Source organism: Harpia harpyja, chromosome 14 (genome assembly GCF_026419915.1).
Source record: "Harpia harpyja isolate bHarHar1 chromosome 14, bHarHar1 primary haplotype, whole genome shotgun sequence".
NCBI lineage: Eukaryota > Metazoa > Chordata > Aves > Accipitriformes > Accipitridae > Harpia > Harpia harpyja.
In genome coordinates, this window is record NC_068953.1 from 1,446,018 (window position 1) to 1,473,246 (window position 27,229).

At 57.7% G+C, this 27,229-nt stretch overlaps 3 protein-coding genes across 4 annotated transcripts in view; 1 reads left to right on the top strand and 2 right to left on the bottom strand.

The window, feature by feature from the left end:
• Positions 1-411: 411 nt before the first annotated feature.
• Positions 412-6,009, bottom strand: TEPSIN (TEPSIN adaptor related protein complex 4 accessory protein). 2 transcript variants are annotated; one of them, XM_052808966.1, is made up of 13 exons: positions 5,902-6,008; positions 5,474-5,546; positions 5,222-5,313; positions 4,949-5,042; positions 4,660-4,727; positions 4,426-4,504; positions 3,933-4,004; positions 3,156-3,362; positions 2,862-3,036; positions 2,446-2,559; positions 2,133-2,211; positions 1,820-1,954; positions 412-1,517 (listed from the first exon to the last, which is right to left on the bottom strand). In XM_052808966.1, exons 1-13 carry the CDS (start codon positions 5,941-5,943, stop codon positions 1,026-1,028), a joined length of 1,722 nt encoding a protein of 573 aa, XP_052664926.1. In that variant the 5' UTR covers positions 5,944-6,008; the 3' UTR covers positions 412-1,025. The 2 variants fall into 2 exon arrangements, with proteins under 2 accessions (XP_052664926.1, XP_052664927.1); XM_052808967.1 differs by lacking the exon at positions 2,446-2,559 and having other exon boundaries at positions 5,902-6,009.
• A 385-nt stretch (positions 6,010-6,394) lies between these two features.
• NDUFAF8 (NADH:ubiquinone oxidoreductase complex assembly factor 8) lies at positions 6,395-6,961 on the top strand. The gene is made up of 3 exons (XM_052808968.1): positions 6,395-6,551; positions 6,655-6,765; positions 6,876-6,961. Exons 1-3 carry the CDS (start codon positions 6,471-6,473, stop codon positions 6,894-6,896), a joined length of 213 nt encoding a protein of 70 aa, XP_052664928.1. The 5' UTR covers positions 6,395-6,470; the 3' UTR covers positions 6,897-6,961.
• Positions 6,962-7,822: 861 nt separating this feature from the next.
• SLC38A10 (solute carrier family 38 member 10) overlaps positions 7,823-27,229 on the bottom strand; it is a 38,575-nt gene continuing 19,168 nt past the window's right edge. Inside the window, exons 11-16 of the mRNA XM_052808965.1 lie at positions 22,954-23,107; positions 16,358-16,528; positions 15,596-16,075; positions 14,913-15,020; positions 11,532-11,711; positions 7,823-11,225 (exon numbers count right to left, since the gene is read on the bottom strand). Coding sequence (XP_052664925.1) covers positions 10,045-11,225; positions 11,532-11,711; positions 14,913-15,020; positions 15,596-16,075; positions 16,358-16,528; positions 22,954-23,107 — 2,274 coding nt within the window. The 3' untranslated portion in view covers positions 7,823-10,044. The remainder of the gene's footprint in view (positions 11,226-11,531; positions 11,712-14,912; positions 15,021-15,595; positions 16,076-16,357; positions 16,529-22,953; positions 23,108-27,229) is intronic.

The window sequence follows — 27,229 nt, forward strand, 5'->3', positions numbered from 1 at the left end:
GGAGGTGACTACCAATGGGAAGGGAGGGGCGGGGCTGGGAGAAGAGAGGGGGTAGGTTGAGGTGTAGAAAGGGGTGGGATGAGGGAGGGGCGAAGAGGTGGGGCTTGGGGAGGAGGGAGGGGCGAGGGGCGGGGTCTGAGGGGGGCGAGGGGCGGGGCCTGAGTGGGAGGGAGGGGCGAAGAGCTGGGCTTGGAGACTAGAGAATCATTCGGAGAAGGTGAGAGGCGGGGCCAGGAGGAGGGAGGGGCGGAGCCCGTAGGAGGAGGGAGGGGCGAGGGGCGGGGCTTGCGCCGCAGGGACTGGGGGAAGCTCGGCACAGGCCCAGCTAGAGGTTGGGGGGGACACACGGACCTGTGGGGCAGGGGGATCTGTGGGGCAGGCTCCAGCAACGGCGCAGGAAGAAGTCTCAAGTTCCCAGACCCAAGTGTGGGGTTTATTGGTGGGTCCCGGCCCCACTGGGACGGCGCAGTCTCCCACTCCAACCCCACAGCTGCCAAGGATGGAGCAGGGGGGGGAGGCCAGAGGCAGTGGGCCACCCAGGAGCCCCCCCCATGGCCCTGCCGGGGTCCCCAAACCGCCCCCCAGCTCAGCTCCAGCAGGCGCTGGCAGATCTCTGCCCTGGCTCCCCTGCACCCCCCTCACAGCCCCGCCAAGCGAGGGGTGCTAGCAGCCGTGCCCTTCGACCAGCCCTGGGAAACCGGGGACTTTTGGCAAAAAAAAAAAAAAACAGTGAGAGGGACACTATAACCTTATCAAAGCCCTGGCCCCCACGGCCATTTCACACCCCATGTACCCTCGGCAGCCCCCCTGCCCTTGCCCCTGCAGGACGGGGCATGTAGGGCTGCTCGTTTGCTTTTCCCCGGGGTGCCGTGGGGGAAGCTGGGGGAGTAGGACCCCCATTTCCCCCAAGCCCGGTATGGGAGCAGCTGGCTGCCCACGGAGGAGCCCACGGAGGGCTGTGGCACAACAGGCCCCGCAGGGAGGGAGGGCAAAGCCCTCACAGCCCCCCGGGAGCCCAACAGCAGCTACATGTTGAGAAAGGCAAAGGCTGACGTCTGCTGGCTGCCCTCTACGTCCGTCTGCCTGTCCTTAGGCTGGGACAGCGTCTGCGGCTCTGCCGGCGGAGAGTCTGGGCAGAGCACCGCGCTGGGACGGGCCACCAGATCCATGCCAGCGAAGAGGGACAGGCTGTGGGAAGGTGCAGGTGTGCCCACCGTGTCCCCCGCCAGCCTGCTCACCGCCTCCTGCTCGCAGGGACAGGCTGGCACCACGGCACCGGGCTGCCCATGGGTCTCCGCTTCTACCCCCTGCTCCTCGCTGCGGGCCGACACGGCCACAGGGACCGGAGCTGCGTTCAGGGGGGTGAGGATGCTTTCGCCTGCCAGGAGTGGGATGTCCGTCAGCAGGTCCCCGGCGCATGGGGCTGAGCCCACGGCAAGGGCAGAGGGGTCCAAGTCCAGGCATGCGTTCTTCGGGGAGGGCTGGCCTCTGCAGAGAGCCTCGAACTGCCGCAGGATCTGGGAGAAGAGTGGGATGGGCGGGAGTGAGAGCGGTGTCGGGAAGGGGGCCACGTCCCAACCCCTTTTCCCAGTGCTGGGGATCAGCCCTGGTGTCCCCTCCCAGGGCTCAGCCTTGTCTCCTACGCAGGGAGCATCACACACCCCCATGCTCCCCATTCCTGGGAGAGGCAGACAATTCCCATCCCTCTGGGACAAGCACGGAATCATTCCCAAGAGCTGGGTGACCCCAGCGACGGGCAGGCCAGTCCCCAGGAGCCCCCTGCCCCGGGGAGAGGGCACAGGGACGTCCCAGGAGTCACCTTCGTTGCTCGGTTGGCGACGGGGCCGGGGCTGCCTTGGCTGAGCTGCTGCAGGTGCTGCCGAGTCACGGCAAAGATCTGGTCCAGGGAGAGCAGGTCGGAGCACATGAGGGAGGAGATGGCGCACATGGACCTCTGCGGGGACGAGAGCGCGGCTGAGCCCGACAGGCAAGACAGGCAGACACCGAAATGCCCCGGCTCAGCAGCGCTTCTTCCCCCCGTCCCTCCACCCTCCAACTGCAGCGGCACAGCCCGGGGTAGGGCAGCACCGCAGGAACGTGCCGGCGGCACACCGGGACTCCCCCATGCTCACCATGCGGACGCTGTCACTGGGGTCCTCCAGCGCCCGGCTGAGCAGCTCCAGCACCACCTCGCAGTTCAGCAGCCCGCACCTGGCCAAGAGGAAGGGATTACGGCCGCGCTGGCCACACGCAGCACCCACAGCCCCGGGAGCCGGCTGGGAGTGGGCAGCCCTCCTGTCTGGCAGCATTTCAGCCCCGGAGATCTGGGTCAAGGTAGCCAGGGGGGTGAGAAGGGCTCAGGCTGTTCCTCAAAGCCCCCGCAGCACTCCCCACCCAGCCCCGCAGCACCCACGATCCCGGGAAGCGTCCGCCTCAGGCACTTACTCCTTGACGAAGTGCTGTGCTTCCTCCCTGGTGAGGAAAACCCTGGCACCACGGGTCAGCGCTGACACCAGGCTCACCTCCCGCACGCAGTCGCCCAGGCTGTCAGCATCCACCCTGCTCAGGGAGATGCCTCGGTGGGGACAGGGGCCAGCCCTGCTCCCTCCTGGGGTCCCAGCGCAGACTCCACCACCCTCCGGCAGGCAGGGAGTCCCTCCCAGATCAGCTCCCCTGCCCGTGGCTCTGTCCACCCACAGACTGCCCGGGCTGGGAGGCCAAACATCCCAGGAGGAATTCAGCCCAGCAGTGCCAGGGGACTCAAATTAATGGTGTGGAAAACGAGGGCGCTATTCCTGGAGACGGAAAGCATCTCAGAAGGTCCCGGGGGAAGGGGAACCCCCCCACAGCCCCGTTCTCACCTCTCGGCCACGTGGGTCAGCTCCCGGCTGGCCCCGGAGTGACTGTCGCTGCCCGATTTACTGCAGGAGTCCGAGGTGCGGCTCAACTCGCCGTTCCCCTGCGAGGAGTCCTGGGAGCTGTGCCCGCTGTCTGCCTCCTCCCAGCCGCCCCCAGCCAGCCCCGGCTGGTGGCTCACTGCAGGGACAGCAGCAGTGAGGTGCTGACCCCCAAAACAGCCCCAGTACCTCATGGGGACCCCCACCAGGACCCCCAGCAGCTGCTAGCCGCCCCAGCCCAGCGGCAGGGGGACCTACCTCGGGTGCTGTGCGCTGCGGTGGCCGCTGGTGGCTTCACAGCCCCGGCCGGGCTCCTGGCAGGTGAGGGGGCTCTCACGGGCTGGTAGGCGTCCTCGTGGAGCTCCCTGCGGCAAGGCCGGGGCCCCTCCGGGGAGGGGAGCACGGCATGGGCCACCGCTTCGGCCGCTCGCTGGATGGTGCTGAGCAGGGCTTCCCCCGTCGAAGCTGGGGAAAGGCCAGGGCGTCAGGCACTTCCCGGGGAGCCCAGTCCAGCCCCTGGGCACCCACCACCTCGCAGGGTGTCATGAGGGGACGGTGGGGACCTGCCGGCAGAGAGGAGCAGCCCCGGCAGCTGGGTTCCAGGCACAGCCTGGACTTCTGGCTGGAAAAGGTGGGGCGAGGAAGACCTGGGAGCTACTGGGACAAGCCACGGGGCACAAGCCAGCCTCCCACATCCCTGTCACACCTCCCAGCAGGGAAGAACCCGGGCAGAGCCCCCCACTGCCAGCCCTGCGGCCGCAACGCCAGTCCCGGCACCCATCACACAGCTTGGGAAAGGGGAGAGCTTCCCAAAGCAAAGGGTGCAGCGTGGCTCTGCTCTGAGCTACCCAGAAACACCCACTGAGAGAGTGCTGGCAACCATGTTAGGCATCTCCAAACACTGGAAACCTGGTCTAACCCCAGGCAGGACCCCCAGGGCTGCAGCATCACGGTGTGCAGGGAGGGTTGTACCGACCAGAGGACCCACACGGGGCAAGGGGGCAGCAGCAGGCGAGGGCACAGCCAAGGACTTACCGGAGCCACTTTTCTCACTGCTGAAGCCGAATCCTTGCAAGGAGCCGCAGGGGCTGGGGCTGGAGCCCATGCCTGGGGGAGGCACAAGGCATGTTCAGAGGGAGCAGAGGCATTTGGGGTCACCCTCCCCTGCTGTTCCTCCCTCTTGCAAGCACAGGGGAGTGCCTGGAGCAGTTGGAAGGAGCTGGGGAGCAGGGCAGCATCCCTCCACTCCCCCAGGCATGCTTTTCCCTCTGACACAGTACCCTGCAGCCGGCTCTGGCCAGAGCTTTGGGACATCCCCAGCGAGCAGTGCCAGGGCCCGCAGTGGGGCAGGGGAAGCAGCCAGCCACCCGTCACCAGGGCCTGCAGCACCCTGCCCTCGCCCCCAACAGTCCCCCTGGCCAGTGGCCTCTCTGCACAACCACAGCTCCAGTCAAAGGGAGCCAAACCAGCCCGGCACTGCCAGCACAGCCCATGGGAGGTAACAGGGCTGTGAGGGGCCTGGGCTTACCCGTGGGAGGCAGGGGACGGGCAAGCAGCGCGGCAGGCTGGGGGAGCGGTGCATCCGAAAAGAGAACGCTGGCCAAGTCCTGCCGGGAGAGAGGGGGGTGTGGGCAGAGAGCTGGGGAGCGCCAGGCACCCAGCGGGGCCCTGAGGTGGGGGTCTGGGAGGCAGAGCTGCCCTGCCGCTCCAGGTGGGGCCTGAGCGGTCCATCAGGCACAGTGGGAGCGGGGCCAGCACTCACCTGAGCGGCCGCCCGGACCTTCTGGTTCAAGCTGTTGCCGTGGAGGGGATCTGGGGGCCCAGTGAACACTGCAAGGCACGAGGGCGGGTGGGCTGGGGGACGCTCGGCTCCCAGGTACGAGGCAGGATGGGGCAGGACCCCGGCCCCGGCCAGTGCTTGGCCTCTGGAGCAGCCCCTGCAGGCAGGAGCCACCCTGGGCTCTCCCCAGCTGCCAGGCTGGGTTTTCCAGAACCACGCAGGGTGGCTCCCCGCTCTCCTGCCCCAGCTCCCCCACTCCTCACCCCGTTACCTGTTGCCTCCCGGATGAAGCAGGCGTTCCTCTTCAGCTGCAGGACGAACTGAGGGGAGCCCTGGGCACATGTGTGCAGCAGGATCTTCAGCACCTGCGCACGCGGGGCTTGGGGTGAGAAGGGGCAAATCACGGCTGCCCCGCCAGCCCCCGGCCCTGCGGCAATGCCCACGCTCTGGCCCATCACCCCGGCCCCGGGGCTCCTCTGCGGCCGGGGGGGAGCCCCGCAGCAGCCGCTCCCCCCCCTCCTCACCCTCACCACCACCGACCTACCTTCAGCTTGACGTGGCAGGAGTTGCTCTGCAGCCGGTTGAGGAGATACTCCAGCAGGCACTGGCTGCTGCCGGGCGACTCATGGGAGATCTCTGGGGCGGGGGTTAGGGATCCTGCTCCCCCCAACTGGGACCGCAGCCCGCATCGGGGGGCAGCAGCAGCCCCCCACACCCCCCAGTTGCCAGCACCTCTCCCCCTCCAGCCCCAGCCCCGCAGGCCTCCCGCACCCAGCCTGGCTCCCTGGAAGGATACTGGCGATCTCCTCGAACAGGTACCCGGGGCAGGGGATGTCGTCGTCCGCCGTGCCCCTCAGCAGCACCGGCAGCTGGAGGAGGAAGAGGAAGAGGAGGAGGAGGACGGACGGCGTAAGCGGGGCCGGCGCAGGCTCTGCAAGGCCAATATAGAAACCCACCCAACCCCCCCACAACCCGGGGAGACCATACCGCCGCGCTGACATCACAGCCCTCGAAGCAAGTGACGTCACAGCTGTGACATCAGAGTGGCAGGGCAGGGGTGCCACGGCAAGGCCGAAGGGCCCCGGGCTCCGACAGCACGGGAGGTGGGAAGGTGCAGCGATGACGTGACGGGTGGGGGAGTGACGTCACGCCCTCAGGCAGCCCCACCCCAACCCCCCAACCGCCCCACTCCCACCCCCACCCGCTCCCCGGCCCGGCCCGTACCCGGCTCAGGAAACTCAACCGGTCTCTCAGCGGCGCCGCCATGACACTCCCAGCGCCGGCCCTGCCCGGCCCGAAAGCGGCCTCGCGGCTCCGCCCCCCGGAAGGCGCGGCGCGCCAATGAGAGTGCGAGGCGCTGCCGTTCGGCCAGTCATCGGCGAGGGAGGGCGGAGCTCCGGGCGGAAGTGCCGCTCAAGGCTGACGCCAGCGGCAAAAGGGCGGGAGGCGGGAAGTAAACAACCGGCGTCTCCGCCAATCAGAGCTACCAGCGACGAGAGACCAATCGGAAGGGGATCGGGAGGTGGGTGCCGCGGATGACCAATCCGCACTTTCGGCAGGCCCCTCCGGCCAACCCGAGAAGGCGGAGGGGACGACCTTCAGCCACCACCCAATCAGAGAGCCAGCGCGCTTTGATAGGCGTTCCGCTTCACCTATCGTCGAGTCCAGGGGGCGGGCATCCACCGCCACCCAATACGAGGGCGAGTCTCTTCGATGAGCGGGGCGAACGGCCAATCGCGGTTGCTCCGCCATGGCGGCGCCCAGGCCGTGAGGCGGCGGCGGCGGCGGCGGCGATGTCGGGCCGGGGCGTCTGGCTGCGGGCGCGGGCGCGGCTGCGGCGTTTCCCCACGCTGCTGGCGGGCTGCGGGGAGCAGGTGTGGGCCGCGGGGCGGGGAGGGGGGGGGGGATCGGTTCCGGGGGTGGGGGCGGCCCGGTGAGCCCGGCACCCCGCTCCGGTTCCCCTGTCGTTCCCCGCAGGCGGCTGCCTACGGCCGGTGCGTGGCCGCGGCGGCGGGCGGGACGGCGGAGCTGCGGAGGGACGTCTGCCTGGAGGAGTTCCGGGCGCTGCGGGATTGCTTCGCCCGGGCGGTAGGTCCCGGTCCCGGTCCCGGTGGCCGCCCCGGTCTCGGTCCCGGTCCCGGTCCCGGTCCCGGTGGCCGCCGGTGCCTCAGCCCGGCCTGAACCGCGACTCTTTGCAGGCAAAAGCGACGCCGAAGTGACCACGGTGCCGGCCCCGGTGCCCCTCACCCTGCGCACCGGCCTGAAGATGCTTCGGAAAAAATAATAATAAAAAAAACCCTCCAAAACACCAAAACCTCTCAAACCCGGCCCAGTTTGTCCTTAAATTACAGAATAAAGAGGCAGGTGGAGCCCCCGGCTGCTACCCCAGCACCTCGGGCCCGGGGTGGGCTGCCAGGCTCCGGCAGCCACCGGCCCCCGGGGCTGCTGGAAGCCACGGCCCGGTTCCAGGTAGCCCACAGAGGCAGCACGGCCGTGGGACAAGGTGCCCAGGGTGACAGAGCGGAGACCGAAATCCCCCCATGGCGTGGAGAGAGCAGCCCCTTGCACCCCCCCACCCCATGCCTTCATCTGCGCTTCAGGGAGCCCTTTCCTCCTCTCCCTCGCTGCGCTCCCGACATTCAAGACCCGTTTTCCAGCTGCCGGCGAGCTCCAGCTTTGCTCAACAAGAAAATTTCCTGCAACTGCAGCAGGAACTGCAGGGGCGAGACGGACACCGGCCCCCCGGGGATGGCAGGAGCTCGGGGAACAGCCAGGTGCATGGCGCTTCGGGATAGCAGCCCGCATCCCCGCCATCAGGTTCTGAACACTCCTGCTCTGGCAGCGGCTCTGCTGCAGCTGCTTGATCACCTGAATGTCAAATTAGACGTTTTCCTCCCCAAGCCAGGCCCCGCGTGCAAGAGCAGCGGGAGGATCGCGGTCTCCCCTCCTCTTCCCCAGCAGCAGCAGCAGCACGGAGGAGCAAATCTCAAAAAAAGCACAAAAGCCTCTTTTTTCCTTCGGGGCGTAACTCCCTGCAGGTACAAAGCAAAGCGGACGCTGGTGCCTGCCCAGGCAGCCACAGGTCTGTGGCCAAATAAGGCTTACCGATCTTTTTTTTTACTTAAAAAAAAAAAGAGAACGTGGATCAAAATGCTTCAGCTTCTTTTATTGATCAGCTCAGCCTCCCCTCCGCTCTCTCCCACCAAGCGCTCCACCCCAGTACGAGCAGTCCCCGGCAAGCAGAGGCAATGCGGCTACTGCCGGCTTCCAGCCCGGTTTGGGGTTGCCCACGGCCTGCGCCGTTCCCAGCTGCTGAGGAACATCGGGAGCATCTTTGGTCCTTTTGTGTTCACGCAGACAACTCAATGCCAACAAACTACAGGCAGGTCTGACCCTGCAGGGCAGGAGCCAGCCCTCACCCTGCCCTCACCCTGCCCGGGACAGCCCAGGCCAGACCCTGGCAGGCAGCAAAGGGCAAGAAGGGGCAGATCCAGCTCCTGCTCCAGCTCCCTCTCACTTTAGAAAGGCTGGCTGGTGCCGCAGGGGACAATGCATCCCCACCGCAGGCTGAGAGACATGCTCCGGAGCCTGCTGCCACCATCCCTGCCCTAATAGACACATACACGGCTGCGGAGCGGCTCCAGGACTCCCGGCCGCGTTGCTTGTGCTTTAAGACAGCGTAATGGAGAAGCTCACTGGTACTATGGGGGAAGCCCTGAGGGTTAAGGCCATGACAGTCACGGGGAAGTAGCACGGGTGGTCCTCCTGAAGAAGTATGCCCAAGTCTGTGGCTGTTGCCCTGTGGCTCTGTGTCATTTTAATGAGAAATTAAGATGACATCCTTCAAGCAACAAGCACACATCCCAGGCAGGCGGCAGCAGAGTTCCCAAGTGACCAGAACCGGTGTGACAGTCCTACTTGTCCGATAACGACCCATCCCTGGCTCTGCGAGGTCCCATCGGACATGAACTCGACGAGGCTAGTTTACCAAAGACACTTTGAGATACAGATATAAAAACCACCACAGTGATGAGGTCTGTAGATTCCAGGCTGGGAAATTTCAGCCATTCTAGTGAGAGCTTTGGGATTTGATTTCTTACATTCGCAAGTCAGGATGTAAAAACAACCAAAAAAAAAAAAACCAACAAAGGGATGAATCACTGTCTGGGAGCCTGAAACCAACCAGGGCTCTCATAGAAGCTCTTCCCTTCCTTGCTCATAAAATACATTTCCAGGGGCAGAGTACTGACATCTATGGATGTAAAACACAGCACAGAGGGGGGCTGGGAAGAACGCACAAAACAAACACGCTCCACCGCGTTACAGAGAGAAGAGGTAGGTATGCTTGAGCCAAGCCCCTGAGTCCGCCCTTTTAAGCCACATCTTTTGTTCCCAAATTAGTCATCTCTTGCAGAAAAATCAAGCTGGTTTGGGAAGGGGCGGGGGGGGCATTCTGCAGCCCCCAGGTTGAGCTTCATAATGCACTTTGGACAGGAGAAGTCAAGCTTGAAAGCCCAGATGAGAGTTGAGCGTCCGGGGAGGGTGGCAAGAGCAAAGCTCCGTGTTATTGCTAGTGTGTGGCCAACCAATTAAATCCCTGGGAGTAGAGGCAGCACAACAGCAGCAGTTGTGCCCGTTTAAGGCAGCATTTCTACTAAACTAGGTTCCTAAACCACAACTATCTCCTAAACATGCAAGACTAACAGCTCCCATTTCAAGAGAAACACCAAAGCAATTGGCTAAGCTGGTCCTCAACTCATGACTTGATGCTTCTCCAGAATAAAGCCTTTCCCGAGATGTTGCAATCCCTGGTTCCCCTCCTTCCGCAGCCCCAGGCCTCTGCCCCGAAGCCCCACACAGCCTGGGCAAAGGAACCCAAGGCAGGTGCCAGGGAAGCTTTTCCAAGCAGGCGGGGCAACCTCGGGGAAGACCACCTCGGTTCTGAAAGGAGAGTTGAGAGCCAGATGGAGAAGGCAATTTGATATGAACGAGATGTTGAAAAAGGTCCTCGAAAAGCCAGCCTGGCAGGGAGCCAAGGTAGATGGCAACCTCTGAAAGCCAGAGGACAGCGGGAGCTTTTCTTTCAGGGTTGCCATCTCCTCAGCCACCGGCAGGCACATGCAGCGAGGTGCTACCGTCGCAGAGACTCAAGAAGCCCACGGTCCCCTGAATGGTGCTCACGGGTCCAAGGAGATCCTGTAGGTCCAAGCACTGTGTCCAGCAAAGTGCTGCTGGCTTAGACCAACCACTGCCTGAGCAACAGTGGCCAAAAAAACAGCTGGTTAACTTGAACCTTCCCTACGGAGCTCCTCAGCCCTGTGCCTGTGGCCAACACTCGCAGCCACCCACCGAGCCCAACCACCCCGCTCACACGCTCCCGTCCGCCTGCGTCATCTGCTTGATCTGCCGGCTGTGGACCACCTGCTGAGCCCCCTCCGCAACTTGGTTTAATCGTGTCTCTAGAGCACTCCGGAGGTCGTTTACTTTCACATCTGGAAGGGGGTTCAGGCCAATTAAGACCCCCGCCCCCTGTGCAGCCTCCTCCTCCTCCCCCTCCTCGGGAGGCAGCAGGTCCCGTCTCCTCCGGCGGAGGTCCAGGTCCGCCTGCAGTTTCAGGTCCCGGTTCGGTTTGACGTCATGGTCCAGCTTCTGGTCCCCCTGGGCAGCTGCTCCTTTCTCAGACTTTTGGGCAGGAGCATTCTCAGGGCCTGGTTTCTTCTCAGCATCATTTGAGAGACCTCCATCCCCCTGCCTCTGCTTGCTCCGCAGACCTCCCTGCGGGTCCTGGGCCATGTCCGCCACGTTCTCCCGAGGAGCTTCTTCCATTACCTCCCCTTTGCCAGCCAGGTCCCTCTGTGAGGCCTGCTGCCGTCTGCCAGCACCCTCAGCTCCCTCGGCGTCTGCACCTCTCTGACGCTCCCGTAGGTGCTGCTCGCTCTCTGCCACGTTCCTTTTACTGGAGGAGTCCAGCGCAACTGCCAGGTCTTTGGGCTCCACCTGACTCAGTGCTTTGGCTTTAAGGTCTATTCCTGAGTCTCTTTCCAGACTCTTTCCTGCTACTCCCTGAACTTTGGCAGCCCCCAGCTGTTCTCTTTGGATGGAAGCTGTAGCTACTTCCATGGCTTTCAGGGAATTCTTCTTCTCATGGACGTCTCTTCCAACTTTGGCTTCATGATCTCCTCCTAAATCCTCCGCCAAGGGCTTCTTTTCTAGGTGGTTTCTGGCAGCTGGAATGTGTTGGGCATCCCCGTGAAGGGGATCCCAGTTCTCCGCGGGATTTTTAACAGCTCTATCATTCTCCTGTGGCAGTACCTTCCGCTCCTTGGGAAGAACCCCAGGAATCTCACGCCTGTGCCCAACCTCTTCCAGCTTTCCTGCAGTCCCCCTGCGCTGCTCCACAGAGTCAGCAGGCTGCCTGCCCGGGTCCTGCGCAGGGTGCTCCAACAGCTCTTTGCTGAGCGGCTTTGCAGCGGCTTCTTGCTTAGCTCCGAGGCCCTCATCCTCCTTGCTCTTGGAGAGAGGCACAGCGGGCTCCTGCTGCGTTTCCGCTGCAGAACAAAAACCTACGTGTAAAAGCTTTTTCCTACGAGTGAGAGATTCCCTTCTTCTGCCACCATGTTCTGTACAACAAGGGACAGGAGAAGAGATCACACTACCAAAGGCCATGCAGGAGAACAAGGAGAGTCATGGGGGGATCCCCACCTCGGAGGTCAGGGTCAGATACAGGAATGGCTTTTGCAGAGCAGACTCTGCCATGTGCCAGACAGACTCAGATCTCTCCCAGTCCGATTTTAAAGCTGCTTTGAACAGTGACCAGCCCTTGGAGGGGTCGCGCTCTTTGGCGATGTCCTTACCTTGCTTTGGCTTCTCCTCTCCTCCCTCCTCCTGCCTCTGCTGGTGGATCTCCTTGTGCTGCTCTTCAATTACAGCCAGCAATTTTGCCTGCTGGTCAAGTAGCTGCTTCTGCTGTACCTGCTGTTCTTTGATCACCTGCAGCAGCACAGCATGATCCAGCAGTTTCGCCTGCCCCGCTTCTAGAAAAGGGAAAAAAAAGAAAGAAAAAAAAATCCATGACCCAAACCCCGCACTAATCATCTCTCAGCACTGGAGGGGCTGCAGGGGCTTTCCTTGGCAGGAAGGTCCCACTCTGCAAACGCTGCCCATTCACCAGAAGGGAGGGAAGGATGCGGCACAGCTCTGCTGCTGGCACTGATGGCAACCACGGCAGCACCGCTCCGGTGTACCTCCGCCAAGGACGGCAGCCAAAAGCCCAGACTGGCTGCTCACTGCCACGTGTACTAACACAGGACATTGCCCTCCCAAGATCTGGGCTGAAGGATCAAAACCAAGCTCTCATTAACTGCTCAGGGAGAGGAGCCGTGAAGAAGAGGTACAGGGGAGCAGGTCTGCTGGGGTCCCAGCGCAGGGAAGGACGAGGCAGCTGCTTGGCACAGGAGCTGGAAGAGGACAGGACTGGCAGAAGTTGGTCAAGAGTGAGGGGCTCAACTGCCCAAGTGAGATTAGCTGCTTTTAGAGCTGCCTGCGGTACCTGGGGAAGCCCCAGCGCTGCTGCAGCTCGGCTCTCAAGATCAGCCAGGCTTCTCAAACACAGATGTTCTATGTGTGATGATCTACCTCCTTAACACACTGCAAAGACTTCATCCCAGCTAAACCGAGCCTGGAAAGGCCGCAGGCAGCAAACTGGTAGTCCTAGGAGGAACTGGAAGAAATCGGCTAAGGTGCAGCAGTGGGAGCTGCCCTCAGAGGGGAACTACCTGCATGGTGGGATAAACCTACAAAGAAACATTGACCCAACACGTGAGGTACAGTCGCTGAGCTGGGTCTTTTCAGGGGGCAAGTCCTGTGTTACAGCCAGAGCGATGAGGCTGCTGTTGTCTCTTCTCCTGGCTTAGACAAGTGAAGGTCTAGCCCAGCCCATGGCAGGAAAACACCCACTGAACAACACTCCCGAAGTTTTTGGCTTTGAGCACAGTGAAAGGGCTGGGATCCCGAGCTGCAATCAACGGTTTAACGGCCGAGAACTCTCGCACGCAGCAGCGCAGGTGGTCAGGCAGGTTGAAACCACAGCGGTGCAGAAAGGCAGCCCTACCTTCCGCCGAGCCGAGCCGCCACCGCAATAAAACTGAGCTCCCCGCGTCACGTAACAGGAGGAAATCCCTGCCCACTGGCCCTTCGCAGCCGCAAAGTCACACAAAACAGACGAGTGCATTTCGGGCCAAGCAGAAGTGACTCACGTTGATTCACTCGCTGCAAGCGACACGTCACGCACAAAATATGAGTCCCAGGTCTGCACGGAAACGTTGCTGCCTTTTCTCCGCCTGGACAGACACCCAGACGTATTGTATCTTATCTGGAGGGTATGAACCTGTGTGTTGCTTGCCTCCCACACCAGCAAGCAGCTTTCCTCCGAAACTCAAGGTGTTTCGAGACTATTATGCCTCACAGGAAATAATGTCAAAATTAATAGCCTGTAAAATGCCATTTAAATTAAAAAGGGATGCTGTCCAGGTTAATCCTTCTCCAGCATGCACTGCCTCCCCCTGTCCCGCTAATCACCCACAAGGTGATTACAGAGAAATATTTCCAGTTCACATTATGGCGCTATTAGCTGAGGGCCCCTGGAATTCCCCTTCCACTCCGTTTAAAGAAAGCTGGGCTGTGAAGGGGAATTTGGTCGTTTCAAGAGAGCAATTGACTTCTGGAGATCTGTTTATTTTTTGCACTTTGCTCAGAATAAACAATGAAAACAGAAGTCATTTCTACTGTCTCGCTCTCCAAGACTGCCAGGTCCCAGCTCGGCATGGGAATGTTTGGGTTGAACACACAGCAGGCAAAGGTTTAATGCCAAATCAAAGCATTTCTCACCCAGAGCTCTGCAAACACGTGTAACTCCTGTGTTTGTGCAGCACACCTCTTCCACACAAACCAAAGGCAGCGCTATCTCCCGGCTCCTCCTTTGATCGTGGGGGAAGCAGGCCTCAGCCAGTGCTTTGGCTGGATTTTAACAGGCACTCTTCATAAAAAAAAAAATCTTAAATCATTATAAAATGAAAGTACCTGAGTTCACATGGCCCAGGGCAGCTACAGCCGGAGCGCTCACCAACGGTCCTGGCGAGGCAGCTGTTTGCAGAGAGCATCTACAGAGCTGCACACCCTCCGCCTTGTTCCCGTGAAGCCTTTTCACCCTTTCCACCCTCTCCCAGCCTCTGGGTATGAAGCTCAGCTCAGAGCAGAGGAGCAGAACAAACCCAGAGCACCTTTTGGTGACATGCTCGTGGGAGAGCATCCCCAGCAAGTCCCACACAGACCGATGGAAAACTCCACAGAAACTCAGGTCCCTTCATCCTCCTTGAAACATGAAGAATCCTCATAGTCCGTACCCACCACTAGCTTTTTACACTCAGTTTTTAAAGTCCCATTGCAATACAGAATGGAAAGAAAATAATTAGAAAACCAAGATGTAACCGCTAAAAAAAGAGGAGGGCAATACGCTCCCCAGGAGCAGAGCCTGCCCACTGCTATCGCTCATCGGACCAAACACCCATCACCTTCAGACCAGAACGAAGGCAAAGAGCCTTTGGACCCCATCACGCACAGGCTGCGAGTCCAAGCTTGGGCTCCAACCCCTCTTGCAAGGCAGAGGTCGAAGGCAACGAGCTCAGCCTGAGGAAGGGCTCACCACACCAGTACCAGCACCGAGGCTCCGTGGAAGGAGCAGACGGGGCTTTGTCACCGCTGCCCCGCACGACTACGTGCCCAGGTCTCCCCATGTGCTACAGCCCGCGTCTGCCCCACGCCCCGAGGCTGTAGGGCGATGCCCACCCACCTCCCCACCATGCTGCTGGGTCCCTCCGTTTTGCACCAGCCAAACAGTTTCATTCCAGTCCCGCTCTTGCTGGGGCAGCACCGCCTGCGCTCAAGCCGCCAAAGCCGGGGAGCAGCCGGGCCCGGGTGCCAGCGTGACTCACGTCCTTGAGCAGCCCTGCCAGGGGCTGCACCGCAGAACAGCCGCAGGCGTGAGCCCGCTGGCGACAGGCACTAATTGCTGCCGTCGCGGAGGTGACTACGGCCTAAAGCTATGTGCTGGCAAGAGCCAAGAACAGTGCTGGCTGGCACAGTCCTCCAGCAGTGAGAAATCCTGCACTCACAGCCCCGGCTCCCGGGGGGAGCCCAGTGCCTTCCCCTCCCCACACACCCCGGGGACGCACGCTCACCCTCCAGCTTGCTCTCCGCGTTCTCTTGTTGCTTGTCCTCGGTGTTTCGGGCCTCCCTGGGCTCCAGCTGATCTGCTCTGTCTGGGAGGGGCAGCTCCTGCTTTTCACCTGTGGACAAACAGATCGACAGACCTTTGCAGTCAATAAGGATGCTCCAGCAGCAGATGTTCTCTAAAATGACTCCACATCGTGTTGTCCCTCCCTGCCTAAGCCAGCGCAGTTTAAATTCAACCCGACGACTGCAAGGGAAGTAATAAAAAAAATATTTAACAATCTTATAGACTCGTGGCAGCGAGCCAGCGCTAACTACCTCAGCCAATTAAAATGCAAGAACGGTTCTAACTAGCTTTTAGACGGGCACTTAGCAATGTGTTACCTGTCAAGATCTCCCGGCTCCGTGTCCCCAGTGAGTTCAGAGACGCACAGGAACAGCATGGCACCTGACATTTAGTAGGCTAGCGAACAACTGTTTGACAGATATTATAGTAGCTGTCAAAGCCACCAGATTCCTCCTTCTCCCCAACAGCTGCTGAAGGGGCTGTGCATGCTCATAGGCTAATCTCGTGAAATTAAAAGCGAACACTGGGATGGAGGTAGGAATAACCAAATTGCCCAGTCTCTGGGGGGGGATTACAGGCCAAGAGGAGAGTTTGTTCAGACAAGCTGCCGTGGAGGGAGCTTACCAGGGTCGCCTTCCTTCTCCAAGGACTTTGCAGCCTCCTCTGCTTTCCTGGGGAGTTGGAGCTTTGATTTCTCCCTGTCACCTGCAGCCTCAGCTTTCTTCTCACCGTCCGGCATGGCAGCTTGTGCCTTGGCTTCCAGCGCTTGTTTGTCTGGCTCCAGCTCTTTGTATGGCGGCCTGCCATCCTGCTGCACGATCACCTCCAGGACGTTCTTCGGATTCTTAACGGGCTCGTCAGTCCCTCCCTGCAGTTGGTTCTCAGCAATCGCTTCCTTCCCTTGTTTCGGGCCAAGTGCCTCTTTCTGGGGATTCAGTGCGGCTGGCTCCTCCAGCGCCGGCTTAAGCAGACCATCGTTGGCTCCTCTGGGCACAAGCTTGTTCTCATCAGATTCCTCCCGCTCCCGCCCCATGTCCACGACCACTTCGTCGTGTGGGACAGGTGGTTCATGGCGATGCGCTTCCCCCACGGGCAGGGCAATCCCTAGGGCGGACGACAGGCAGGGTTAGGGGGCTTGAGACTGATGGGAGAAAGTAACAGGCAGCAGGTTCACAGCGCACCCAGCTACCTGCTGCCCTTTTTCAGCCCTATCTTTCCTTCCTCATCAGGCGGCTGCATTCCTAACGAGCCTCGAGAGCATCAAATACTAAATCACCTTCAGTCCATGAAGTAACAAGCAGGTATCAGAATCTTTATCTGAAATAGTCCTGGAACGTACGCGCCTCAGCTCCAAAGCTGGCACCCTTTCCCCAGGTTCCTCGTTACCTTGATCAGGACGGTCAAGCTGCACTTTCTCCTCTGGCTTTCCTCTCTCCTCCTCTCTCTTGGGTACCTCCATGGGCACCTTAATTTGTGGCTGCTCCATCTCCTCCTTCTCATCCAGCAGCTTCGGTTTATCACGGTCATCCTCCGCCTCCTCTACTGCCGGGTTCTGGTCTGCAAACGCAGGACAGTTAATTGCACGAGGTTACACACAGCTGCATTGTCGGTCCACCGGCAGGATCAAGGCAATTGCTTTGTCTGCTGCAAACCCCCCCCCCCCCCCCAACACAAGCTGAACAGCTATTTTCCCTTCAGCGTACGGAGGGTTTGGGCTTTTGTTCTGGGGTCGCTTGTTTGTTTTCCCTACAGTGGCTTTTTATGGAGCTGCTGGCACAGAAGCCCAGGCCAGGCAGCGAGGCAGGGCCGGGATGGAGCCGGCTGCCGCTGCGAGCCCATGCCGCCAGATGGTAGCATCCTCCCGGCTCCCCCACACCGGACCCCCGAGCACCGGGAGAAACCGAGGCGAGGGTCCGGCCGCAGCCCCCCATCACCCGCCTGTGCTGGCTGCGTGCCGCAAAGCGGCTTAAAACCTCTTTGATTTTTATTTTTTTATTCTTTTTGTGCACGAGCATTTCCCCAGCCCTTGGAATGACGCAAGGAGGATGGGAGGGAAGGAGGGAGAAGAGCTGCACGACCCCGCGGAAGGCACGAAGTTTTGAGGAGCACGATTAAATAAGGCATTAGGGGAAACTCCCGAGGGAGACGGGGGACTCTCCCCATCTCTCTCTCAAAGAGATGGGATGTTTCCGGAAGATGCATCCCAGTCAGACCAGTTACTGGGTTCAGCGCTGGAGTAACCACGTGGAATTCGTGGCACGTCCCACAGGATGGGAACGGTCCCTTCCGACCCCAGGGTGGCAGAAGACAACCCACACGGCGCGAACAGGGAGTGAACTCTTCCTTAGAAGAGCAGCAGAGGAGGAAATCTAATTGTTTCCCAGCACTAAAGTTGTTCTGCAGATTTTTTTCCATCCAACAAACACTGAAAAAAAAAAAAAATCTATCTTCTGTAACAAAAAAAAATTCCCAACTCTTCCCCCCATTTGCCCTCCCCCATGCGATTTCCTTTGGGGAATTAATTCTATAAACATCTTTCAATTTTCTCCTCCCCCTCCGCAGGGCTGGTGCGATTTATTACAAGATGAACTCATGGGAAAGAAGAGATTGCCACAACTTCAGCTGCGTGGGCCTTACCCAAGTTGGGGGGAAAAAAAACCCAACGAAATAAGTACAAAATCCTGGCCCAGAGGGATCCGTGCCAGAAGGACCCACCGCCTCTCCAGAAACCTGGACTCTCTGGCCCAGAGCTCTGCACCCAGTTGAAGGGACGTGCGCTGGGGCTGGCCGGCTTTCAAAGTTTCTTTGGTTCGGGAATGACGGTGGGAGGGGAAAAGGACTCAGATTTTCTGAGAAATTTGAGTCTAGTACCCAAGGGTCCCTCTCTCCATTGAGGGACTTCCCAGGGTTCAGCAAGTCAGGGCAGGACACTCCTCCTTTCAGGAAAAAATGGACTGCAGGAACCAGTGCCCAGCCCTGGACGGGGGCCCTGGGAAGCAGGAGGCTGAGGCCGGGGAGGGGAGTGCTCGGCACGGCTGCGGATGTTCCCAGCTAAATTCTGGCCTCGCAGCAAAAAATTATTTACTCTATTGGAGTAAAGTTTGTCGTTAATTGGTTCATGAAGCCGGGAGATGGCTGCATTTGGAGAAGGCTGCGGTGCATCTGAAACCAGAGGATCCAGGGAACCTCAACATGGGCAGAGCTGTTCCCACGGCAGAAGGGAATGACGACCCGAGGCAGCCGTGCAGCAAGATGATGTTCAAGAGGGGAAATAAAAAGGAAGAGTGGGGGGGAAGCTCTCCACGCAAGTGGGTAATGGAGGAGTTAAAACCCGAACTACCCCCATGTGCACAGCAGGGTTTGGCCAGAGGACCCTGCAGCAGGTGAAACCCCCCGCGGGTCCGGGACACGACCGAGGGGCTGGGGGAGACCCGCTGCTGGCAGAAGCGTCAATCATAAATCAAGAGGCAGAGGCATGTTCCCTGTTCTGCAAACAATGCAAGAAAAGACCAAAACACAAACAAAACACAAACAAAAATAAAAGTCTCCACGCCATAATAAGACAAAGTTGCCTCTAAGCCGTCATTTGCTCAGCAGGAAACAAAATTAAGTTCATCATCAGGGCGTGAATTAACGACCTCTCACACTGCATGGAAATCTATAAGGGGCTATATGTGGTTTGCAGAGAACAATTTTGCTCAGGATGTGTAATAATCGCTCTAACTGTCTAGTCGCCCTCCAGGTCCCTTTGGAGAGCGTTACAGTAATGCTGCGCCTCTTAATGTTTTATGAGTGGCGTTGGACTTTACAGGCAAGGGCTGAGAGGCTGTAAAAGCTTTTTGGCTTACAACAACAGGACCTGGGCGTTAGGCAGCACCAGGAGGGTTTGCTTTGCCTCGGCACAGCCCCTGCTGCCGGCGGGTCCTGCCGAGCCGCCCCGGCTCACGATGCTCTTCAGCAGCTCCGCTCACACGCGCGGGGCGGCGAAGGGAAGCCAGGGCTTTCTGCAACTGATTTGTGTGTGTGCGTGCGCGCGCGTATGTGTTGTGGTTTGCCAACAGCCTCTCTAGGCTGCAATAAAATTTCATGATTAGCAACCTAAAAGCTTCCCTTCCCCCCTCCCCGCTCCTGGTTTGGATAGTAGCAACAGTCCCAGAAAGGCATTAAATCCCTCCTCACACGGTTTTCCTATCGCTCTCGTCCACCGCAGCAATGACTGTAGCTGAAAGCTGGGTCCACACAGCCTGCTCTCAGCAGAGGCAGCGAGACGGGCCCCGCTGCGCTCCCCCTGAGCCGAGGGGGATCCGGACTTGATGATCTTGAAGGTCTTTTCCAACCGAAATGATTCTATGATTCTATGACCGGGGGAGCCCCAGGGACAGCACAGGGAGCTCAGGGACACACCACCCTCTCCGTGCCGCTGAGCGATGCCCGGAGCATCGGCCAAGAGCTGATGAGGGACACGGGGTTCAGGATCTGCTCGTGCCGGTCCAGCTCCAGACTCGCTTAAATCGCTTTCAGCGCAGTGAAATGGAACAAGATCCAAGAGCTCGTGCTAAGGAAAACGAAGAACAAGCAGGGCAGAGGGATGGGGGAAAACCTCTGCCCTCAAATATGCCGAGCAGCCCTGCACGCCCGAGCAGGACAGGGACAAGCCCTCCCCGGGGAGCCCCACGCAGCCCCCCCGGCCCCAGCTGTGCCTCCAGGAACCCCCCTCCCCCTGAAACGGTTACAGATTTCACAAGGTTATCGAATGGCATCACTGAAATTAGTTCACAGTTGTCTCCTGACGCACCAGCAGTAAAAACGAACCCAAATTACAAGAGGCTGATAGTTCCTTTTCTGTGTCACAGGCACTATTAAAAGCTCGCTCGCACAAAGCACCAGGGAGAGCTGCAGCAGAGTCAAGCTGTTCCTGCAGCTATTAGGAGCTGTGCATAATCCACGTTTCACACATGTTCGGGGCTGCTCTGGCTAATAACGCCTGCAGGGACGCAGCCTGCGGCCAGGCAGGTCTCTTTTTCGGGGGCAAACACGCAGATGCAGCGCAGGGACAGCGAAGCCCTCGGCATCGTGCCTTGCAGCTCACCGGCAGCCAGCGGAGAAGCCGAACGCAGACCCAAGTTTCACCCAAGTCCATATAATGCAGACCACCACATCCAGGAGGACACGTGGGATGGATGGAGAAGGGTCCCCAGCATGCCAGCTCCCAGGAGCGCCGGGGAAAGGGCGCTCTTACATAAGGAGCGTGAATCAGGTCTTTGTTACCCGATATTGCACAACGCCAGAGAAAGAAAATGAAGCAGCAATGATCAAGTAAGGAGCTGAAAAATATTACAAAATCTTAATCCACCCCATGAGACCCTCTAGGGTGCTTTCAAATACAGAGAGAAATTGCCTAATTAGCTTTTTTTTTTTTTTAAATGGATAATTGCCTTCATGAGCTTTCACAGGCAGCTTAGCAACCTTTTAACATACGCGCACACGCTGCATGGAGCGGTAGAACGTTTCTGAAAGGGGTTTTATACCTTTCCCGAAGAGCTGCTGACAGTAAACCTCAAGCAATACAGGCAGGGGCTGTAATGGGCACTTGGGTGTCGTTAGTAAAAACACTATTCAGAGTTTGCTGGTCAATACGTGTTCACATAAAAGGGCAATGTTCTAATATTCATAATCCCAGGGCCCACAGGGCAGGGTTTTAATGAAAGTCTGTACAGTTCTGGTCTCCGTAACATCAAAGAGGCCAATAAAACTCCTCTCACATGCTGACAGGCAAAAGTCAGACGGTGAAGGCAGGGCTGGGAAAAGGCCCCGCGCAGCCCCCAGCTTTGCCTCGGCCAGGCAGCTCCCGGCCCGGGGCAGGGGGGGTGCAGGGAAGGGACGCGGCAGCTCCCTCCACCCGGGGAAGGAGCCGAGCACCCACCACTGGTGCCTGGGGAGAAGCCGCGTGTTTCTGCTAAAGCCCCGTGCAAGGAATACGAACCAGATGTGCGCCGGCGAGGGCACCCAGGTGATGCGGGGCAGCCCGCATCCTGCGCTCCCCTTGAATGACAGGATGCAGCTGCTGCAGCGTTTTCCAGGCTGCAGGCTCCTGGCTCTGCAAAACAAGCGGGGTGAGGACGAGGGGGGAGCCGCGGGCCGGGGGATGAAGGGCACCATTTAATGCCTCTCATTGCTAGTCAAGCCAACATCCTGCAGAAGCACAGGGAGGGCACGGATCCAAGGCACGGGGCGGTTCGCAGCAGCGGCTCTCCCGGGGGCAGCCCCACGTCCACCCATCACCGCTTCCCCAGCGCCGGCCGCCCTGCGAGTCCTTGTCCCCCTTCCTCCGCCCAGCTCCATCTCCCTCCGTGCCATCCCGCTTCCTCCTCCCACGGAATGGAGCACCCAGGCCAGGCTCCGCTCCCCAGGGCAGAGCCAGCAGCCCCCCTGCTACGAAAGGGACCGGAGGGCAGCTGAGCTTTCCCTGGGCAGATGCTCGTCAGCGCATTAGGAGCTGCACAGCTCCTCCCTGGGAAGTTTACGAACCAAGAGCACTAAAACCGCCTTCCTCCCAGGTAGGATTATTTAATCCAGCAGCAAGTACCACGCAATAAGGGCTAATGCCGACGAGCTCTGGGCACACGCGGTGGGTACGGCAGGGCGACCGACGAGTCGCTGCGCTACGCGATGATTAGACGCAGGCGTCCTGCTCTGCCGCCCCGGTTCACGCGGAGAAGTGGAGAAGAGATTTAGCAAACTCCAGCGGACACCATCTTTTATGGGACTTTTTTTATTTTCCCAGTCACAAGAACACGTGTCATTAACGACTCCTCCTGAAACGAGCAGCTGTTCTTTGGCCATTACTGCTCCAAAATTAACCAAGACGGAAGAATTCAATTGCATCCCTCCTCCCAGCCCTGCTGAGTGTGCTCGATTAAGGGATTGAGAGCATCTTTTGCTCAGAGTTCACGGGCATCCTAGTGCCTGAGAAGGCATGCACGCTTTGCGTAAACCAGGAGCACGAACGCATAAAACTCCACCGCTGCCAGGGACGAAGCAACCCAGGAGTGAATGTTATCGGCGGCAGCACCAGTGTCTCGGAGACACTCAAAGCTGCTCGGCAGGAACACAGCCAACAACCAGGAGGGAGGATAATCTCCAGAAGAGACAGCCCCTTTCTCCCTTCCGTTCTCAATCTCTGCAAGGATATTTCAAGGCCCCCAAAGAACAAAAAAAAAAAAAAAAAAAAAAAGCACGAGCAGAACCAAACAAAAATAAAATAAAGAAACAGGACACAGCCACAGATGAGGGGCAGCACAGGGTCACACGACACCTGCTAGCGATGGCCTTGCAAGGCAAGCCTGCAGCTGGGGAAGGGAGGGATCAGCCGTAATTCTATCAACGGCCACAGTAAACAAATAATAAATAACGTGAACCAGTAAACAAAGCTGAGACATAATCACAGGCTTTGTCAGAGCTAAAACCGAATCCAAATTTATATCCTCACAACCAAAAAAAGTCAGTGCCCATAAATTTACATACCTTTGAGCGCAATGAATGGCTTGTTATTGGAACCACGGACAATGCGCTGGCAGAAATGGTGAAAGCAGCCCTGTTTGGCCGCTCACACCCCTCGTACAGGTGGCCAGCACAGAGCCATCACTGGGCTGTGCTCACAGAGCTGCGTTTATTACTCCGAATGGGAAGACCTGTGCTCTGGCCTTACGGCGGACCCCAGCCCCGCACCCTACCTTTCCTTTCCCTTCCCAAAAGAACAACTTCCACAAGGTACCATCGGAGCTTGCACCAGGCTTTTGCAGAAGGCAAAACTGCAGACTTTCTTGGGAAAACTCCCCAGGATGCTGTCTAGATGCACAGAGCTGCCTGGAAATGACCCTGCTTCCACCACGCTTTTTAAAAAAAATTTTTTCTTTTTTTTTTTTTTTTAAGAGGTGGAGCTGGGAGCAGGGCTGGGAAGCACAACTCAAGCAGACACATACCTGGGATTTTGACCGAATCCTGGTCAATTCTGTTCTCCTCTCTGTCCAGGTGCTCCAAGCCCACCGCTTCTGTCTTCACAGGGGCGTCCTCCGTTGCAGACAAGGTGGTATACGTACTGATAACCAGTATTCCAAGGCCAATCCACAGTATAATCTGCACAACATGCCAGAGCTTCAGTTAGCACAGCAAAACAAACAGGACTGCTCTGTACAGCATTCTTCATGCAAACAGTGTCTCCAAACAATTCAAAGCTCAGTGCAACTACACATGTCAATAAGAGAGAGAAAAGGAGAGAAATTTAAGAGGCAAATGAGAAAAAACAGTAGCTTTTGGCTGAGGTTTGTATTTGGATGTAGAGACATACCAATGAGAGTTTCAGATGCTGGAAGCTGTTGAAAAGGCGACTCCTGTATCAGAACGGCTCAAAGGCAAGTGGACAGGATGTAAGGATAGAAAAAAAATGTATGTGGCAGACATGAGTCCAGCTGCAAAGACTCATTCCCTGCTATTTCCAGCAGCTACATTAGAACACCATGAAATCAGGTCTGGCTGAGATCTAGGGAGCAGTTTAAAAATTCTTATATTTGAAAGCAAGAATAAGATGTCTACACACAAGTCTTGGTGGCCAGTGCTCAAGCAGCTGATAACAAGTAACTCACAGATTTCCAGAAAGCTGGGACCAAATAGAATAAAAATAAAGACAGAATCTGGATCCTGTGGAGGGAAGGGCTCTACGAATTTCTCTAGCTCAAAAAGGAGAAAGTGACCACCACCAAAAAGAACATTTCTACAACTTATAATCTAATGATAAATTGATGTAAAAGGATCTGATTCCACATGAGCCATAAGAAAGAATAAAAAAAACTCTCTGCACAGAAAAAAAAAAAATCTCTGGGAACACTAGCAATTCACGGGGTAACTCGAGAAGGACAAGCAAAACGATGCGCAACAGCAGCAGGGGCAGAGGAACGTGTTCGGTGCCAGGGCTGCCAAACGCCTGCCTGCTCCTCCAGACGAGAGCGGAACCAGTTCAAAGAGCTGAGCGGATGGATTGCTGGCTCACAACACTGACTGGGGAGATTTAATTAAACTCTAATATATTATTTTTACCTAGTTAATCACTGCAATTGTCACAGTAAGGGCTTCTCATGGAACCTAGTCTGCACGTCAACGCATCAACAGCGCTGTGAACAACTGGTAGGAGAAAGTTGGTGAGAGTTTGTGCTGAAGGAAGCAGGCAAAGAAGCGGCACCCTCTGCTAGAAGCATGGGTCTCCCCACAAACTCCTCTTCAGAACAGACCATGGAAGCAACAGGACCCATCATATGCAACAGAAAATGCCTCTGCAATGCTGGGAAGCTGAAAGTTTGCAGCAAATTGGTATTTATGATGCAGCAACTCCCCCCCTCTTTCCCACTCCTGCTGTGTGCATGCTGACTGCAGGCTGCTGGGGAGAGGACACCACTTTTTCCACCACGTGCCTAAAAACAACAACTTGCTACGCATGCTTCACGAGGCAACCGTATAAAAGTCTCAGTCTGCGAAGTAAAAATGCTGCTTTGGTACACAATCTTGTTGCTGTCCAGTAGGAACCACACAAGCCGCCTGGCCCCTTTGCAGAGCGGCGCAACACCCAGAGTACTGGTGATTCTGCCTTGGGCTGTCATACCAGCTCACGAGAGGACCACATCCTGCAGGATTCGTCCTCTTCTCTCAGAATCCTTACCCTGCAGTATTTACATCATGATTCACAAAAAGCACAACAAAAGGATGCTACTCAGTGTGAGGAAAACCAGGAATAGCCACAGGGGAGCATTGCTACAACTGGAAGCTGCCAGAGGGAGAAAACTGAAAATAAAGGGGAAAAGTGAAATTGAAAGGAGAAGTTTAAAAGTTGGCACCTCCAGGGGAAGGAGGAGAGGCTAATGCTTTCCTCTCCCCTTCGGGCCCAGGAGACCCCGTTCTCAGCACACCCCTGCAGACAGACAGACGCCTTCAGAAGGAAAAGGCTGGCGGGATGCAAAGCAGCTCTGGACAAGGGGTGAGCAATGTGGCCAGGGAGCAGAGGCCAGACCTTAAGAGATGTTGCAAAGGAAACAGAAGTAAAATCTGCTCCCTGCCTTGCCGTGTGGGTGCACAAAGAGCAGATATCCTGCCACCCCACTCAGGCCAAAAGCAGAGTCAGCAGGTCCCTGCCACTGCTGCCCTCGGCTTGGAGTTCGTCCACTTCCTCCCCTCACACAATCTACAGCCCCGGCAGAAATGCATTTTGCAACTGGAAGGCTGTTCTGGCATCTTCCAGAAACAACAGCGGAGAGGAAGAACATTTCCACAAAGAGGATCTATTCTGGTGCCACAGGAACTAGGAGCAACGTGGGAGAGAAAGGAACTGTAGGAAACGACTGAAAACATTAAATGTTTTAAAAGGATTTTTGTTGTTTCTTATCTTAGTGGGGAACCATGGGCTTGAATGCCTTGGATTCAAACCCCTTTGATTGTTTAACATTTGGAGTTCATCTGTGAGCTTCCCAGAGCAGCGGGTACGGGCACACATGGCAGCCCATGAAAAGTCCACAGGCTGGGCTGTCCACAAACCAGCAGCCATCCCTCACCTTCAGCTCCCCCCTGTCAGCACACCTCCTCCTCACCTACCCCGTCAACAACAGAAGACCAAAATAAAGAGGTCCATGATTTGGCTTAATTCCATGGAGATACTTATGACACGGAAAACCAAGCAGTTTGTACTCAAGGGACCACCAAGGCTAATCTGACAATTGAAGGAAGAGGAACGTGGGGTGCAAGGACCCGGTGTCCTGAGGAACCAAACACAGGCAGAGGAGCCACCTACTCCCAAAGCATCCAGCTGAAGAGCTGAGAACCTGGAACAAGGAGAGGGACAACAGTGCAGAGCAGTTATAAGCCAGCGTCTGATGCCACAGGAAGGATCTCCCCCACATCTCTGAAAAGCGAACCCCAGGAGAGCAGGGATCCTTCTCCAGAAGCACCTCTCAACGTGGACATGGCAAGGGGATGTGCAAACCCCTCTGGCTGCAGCGTCCTCCAACAGGCAGGTCAGCAAGGCAAGGGCCTGTCTCCCAAGAGGAGCGCTCTGAGCACGGACGGGAATTCAGGAGAGGAAGTTTACGCGGCCGTTTCCTCTGCTGGTCGCTTTCCCTCGGCCGTCCTTCCTCCCAGAAGATAACTCGAACTTTGTACAGAAGTATCATTAGCTCAGACCATCTCCTCTAACCACGCCTGAGCCATCAGTGGGAAGCAAAAAAACTGCATTTGTGTAGAGTGACGACATCCTCCAAACTGTGCTGTTTTGGACACTGAGTGTTTGGAGGGACAGAGTCATGGCGAAGGAATGCAGAGCCCCGGTCACTGCCGGGTTCCTCCGCTGCGCTGCGACAGAGATGCTGCGCTTGAAGGGCTATACCGACCGAAAGCGCCTGTGGTGAAGGTGTGCTGGCTGCCACACTACCAGGGGAGGGCAGAGGGGAATTTCTTTTCCATCCGCACAGGAGCGAGACCGAGGGGTCATTTCCTGACCTCGAGCAGCCTCTCTGCAGCTCCTCTTCCCAACTGGGACAACAGCAACTCCAGCCTCCCTAGGAGGGGCCTCTCGGACAGGCTTGTGTCAACACTGGGAAGCCAACACCTTCCTGTTAGAAGTTAAACACTCTGTTTACAGACCTTAACACGACCTTCAGCAGCACTCTGCCAAACCTCATGCTGTCCCGTGTCCCCCCCCTCCCCACTCAAGGCTCCCAGAGGGCAGCAGGACACAGACCTGCACCTTTACAGGAACACACTTGATGCTTAACCACAAGAAAGGGAACGCTTTCTCCAATTTATTCACAGCGCTGCACGCCTGACTTCAAGCTTTTTAACTCCTCTGTTACCTGATCGTCTTTGCAACACAGCAAGCCTTTCAACCAAGCCACCCCCCAGCCTAGCCCAAGCTGCTGTCCCCAGCCCCAGCCGGCTGACCAGTGGCTGCGATAATTAACAACTCACTGGCAGAAGCCACTAGTGCTCTTTGCTAGCCAGCAAACATCTGAGATTGCCCATATCCCTCCCCCTGGAACCCTCTTCACTCCTCCTAGTGCAACTTCCCCATTTTATAGCCTCAGCCTGCACCATCTCCCCAGCTCGCACCATCTCCCCAGCTCGGTAAATCTGAACTTCCTATCTCACCAGCCCCGTAAGCTGCCTGTGAAAATAAACTCTATCCCAGCTGAACACAGGACAGCTGCCTGAGACAGGACTTTG

Coding starts and splice junctions, on each gene's coding strand:
- TEPSIN (XM_052808966.1), bottom strand. CDS start 5,943: ATGGCGGCGCCGCTGAGAGACCGGTTGAGTTTCCTGAGCCGG. Junction 4,728..4,948: donor CTTCATCCGGGAGGCAACAG/GTAACGGGGTGA, acceptor CGTGCCTTGCAG/TGTTCACTGGGCCCCCAGAT. Junction 2,212..2,445: donor GCACAGCACTTCGTCAAGGA/GTAAGTGCCTGA, acceptor CCTCTTGGCCAG/GTGCGGGCTGCTGAACTGCG.
- NDUFAF8 (XM_052808968.1), top strand. CDS start 6,471: ATGTCGGGCCGGGGCGTCTGGCTGCGGGCGCGGGCGCGGCTGCGGCGT. Junction 6,552..6,654: donor TGGCGGGCTGCGGGGAGCAG/GTGTGGGCCGCG, acceptor CGTTCCCCGCAG/GCGGCTGCCTACGGCCGGTG. Junction 6,766..6,875: donor GGGATTGCTTCGCCCGGGCG/GTAGGTCCCGGT, acceptor GACTCTTTGCAG/GCAAAAGCGACGCCGAAGTG.